Source organism: Sinocyclocheilus grahami, unplaced genomic scaffold (assembly GCF_001515645.1).
Source record: "Sinocyclocheilus grahami isolate Dianchi unplaced genomic scaffold, SAMN03320097.WGS_v1.1 scaffold257.1, whole genome shotgun sequence".
NCBI lineage: Eukaryota > Metazoa > Chordata > Actinopteri > Cypriniformes > Cyprinidae > Sinocyclocheilus > Sinocyclocheilus grahami.
The window spans coordinates 8,429-9,213 of record NW_015505436.1 but is presented as its reverse complement, the minus strand read 5'-3'; the positions used below and the strand labels follow the sequence as shown (position 1 = coordinate 9,213).

Sequence of the window (785 nt, the reverse complement as noted above, 5' to 3'; positions counted from 1 at the left end):
TATAATCGTATATTTGAATTATTTAATACACCTCATGCATCACCGCTGTCTTTCGAGGCGAACGCCAAGGCCAGTTGGAGTCTGATTAACCTCTTTTAACTTTGTCCAATGGTTACATTGCCTTGTTGTGAGTGTGGTTTTAACATTATTAATGCTTTTTAAATAGCACCAGGTGGCAAAGGAGTACCATGACCACGGGCCTCGGATAAACCTCACGTTCCGCACCATATACCCAGAGCCAGAGTGTCCCAGTGGGAGATTTGTGAGGTGATCACTGGGAGAAGAGAAGAAGAGACCACAGGTTTGACCAGATCTGGAGAGGTCTGTCTCGTTCACAGTGCACTAGTATACTGTTAAACACATATCCATTCTGTTCAGTTTAATTATTTATTTACTTGTGATAGTTCGCTTTTGATCAAAGACCCTGAACAATGATAAGCTTGTCTGGCTATGATGGCATGTTTGTTTACTTAAATGATTATTTTCTCACAGCAATTGTCCACAAATTGCTTATGTTATAAATTAATGTTATTGGTATTACTTGTTTACGATGTTTGGAGAATATACGTCAAAAAAGCAGTGCCAAGTGGCCCATATTTCAGTTACGGCCCCCAAAGGCTCTTTTTTCTAGGTAAATTGCTGTTTAAATATTATAAGTTGTGCAATTTTTCATTTATAGCTTGTGGTGAATAAACCTGAATTGCAAACATTTGTTCAGTGTCATTATGGGGTTGGTTACACTACCGTCCAAAAGTTTGGAGTCTGTAAGGTTTTTTAAATGATTT

General features: G+C 38.2%; 1 protein-coding gene across 1 annotated transcript in view; it reads left to right on the top strand.

The window, feature by feature from the left end:
* The window catches only part of LOC107598856 (alpha-ketoglutarate-dependent dioxygenase alkB homolog 3-like), a 9,692-nt gene extending 9,106 nt beyond the window's left edge, over positions 1-586 (top strand). The window contains exon 9 of the mRNA XM_016290304.1: positions 167-586. Coding sequence (XP_016145790.1) covers positions 167-271 — 105 coding nt within the window. The 3' untranslated portion in view covers positions 272-586. The remainder of the gene's footprint in view (positions 1-166) is intronic.
* The last annotated feature ends 199 nt before the right edge of the window (positions 587-785 follow it).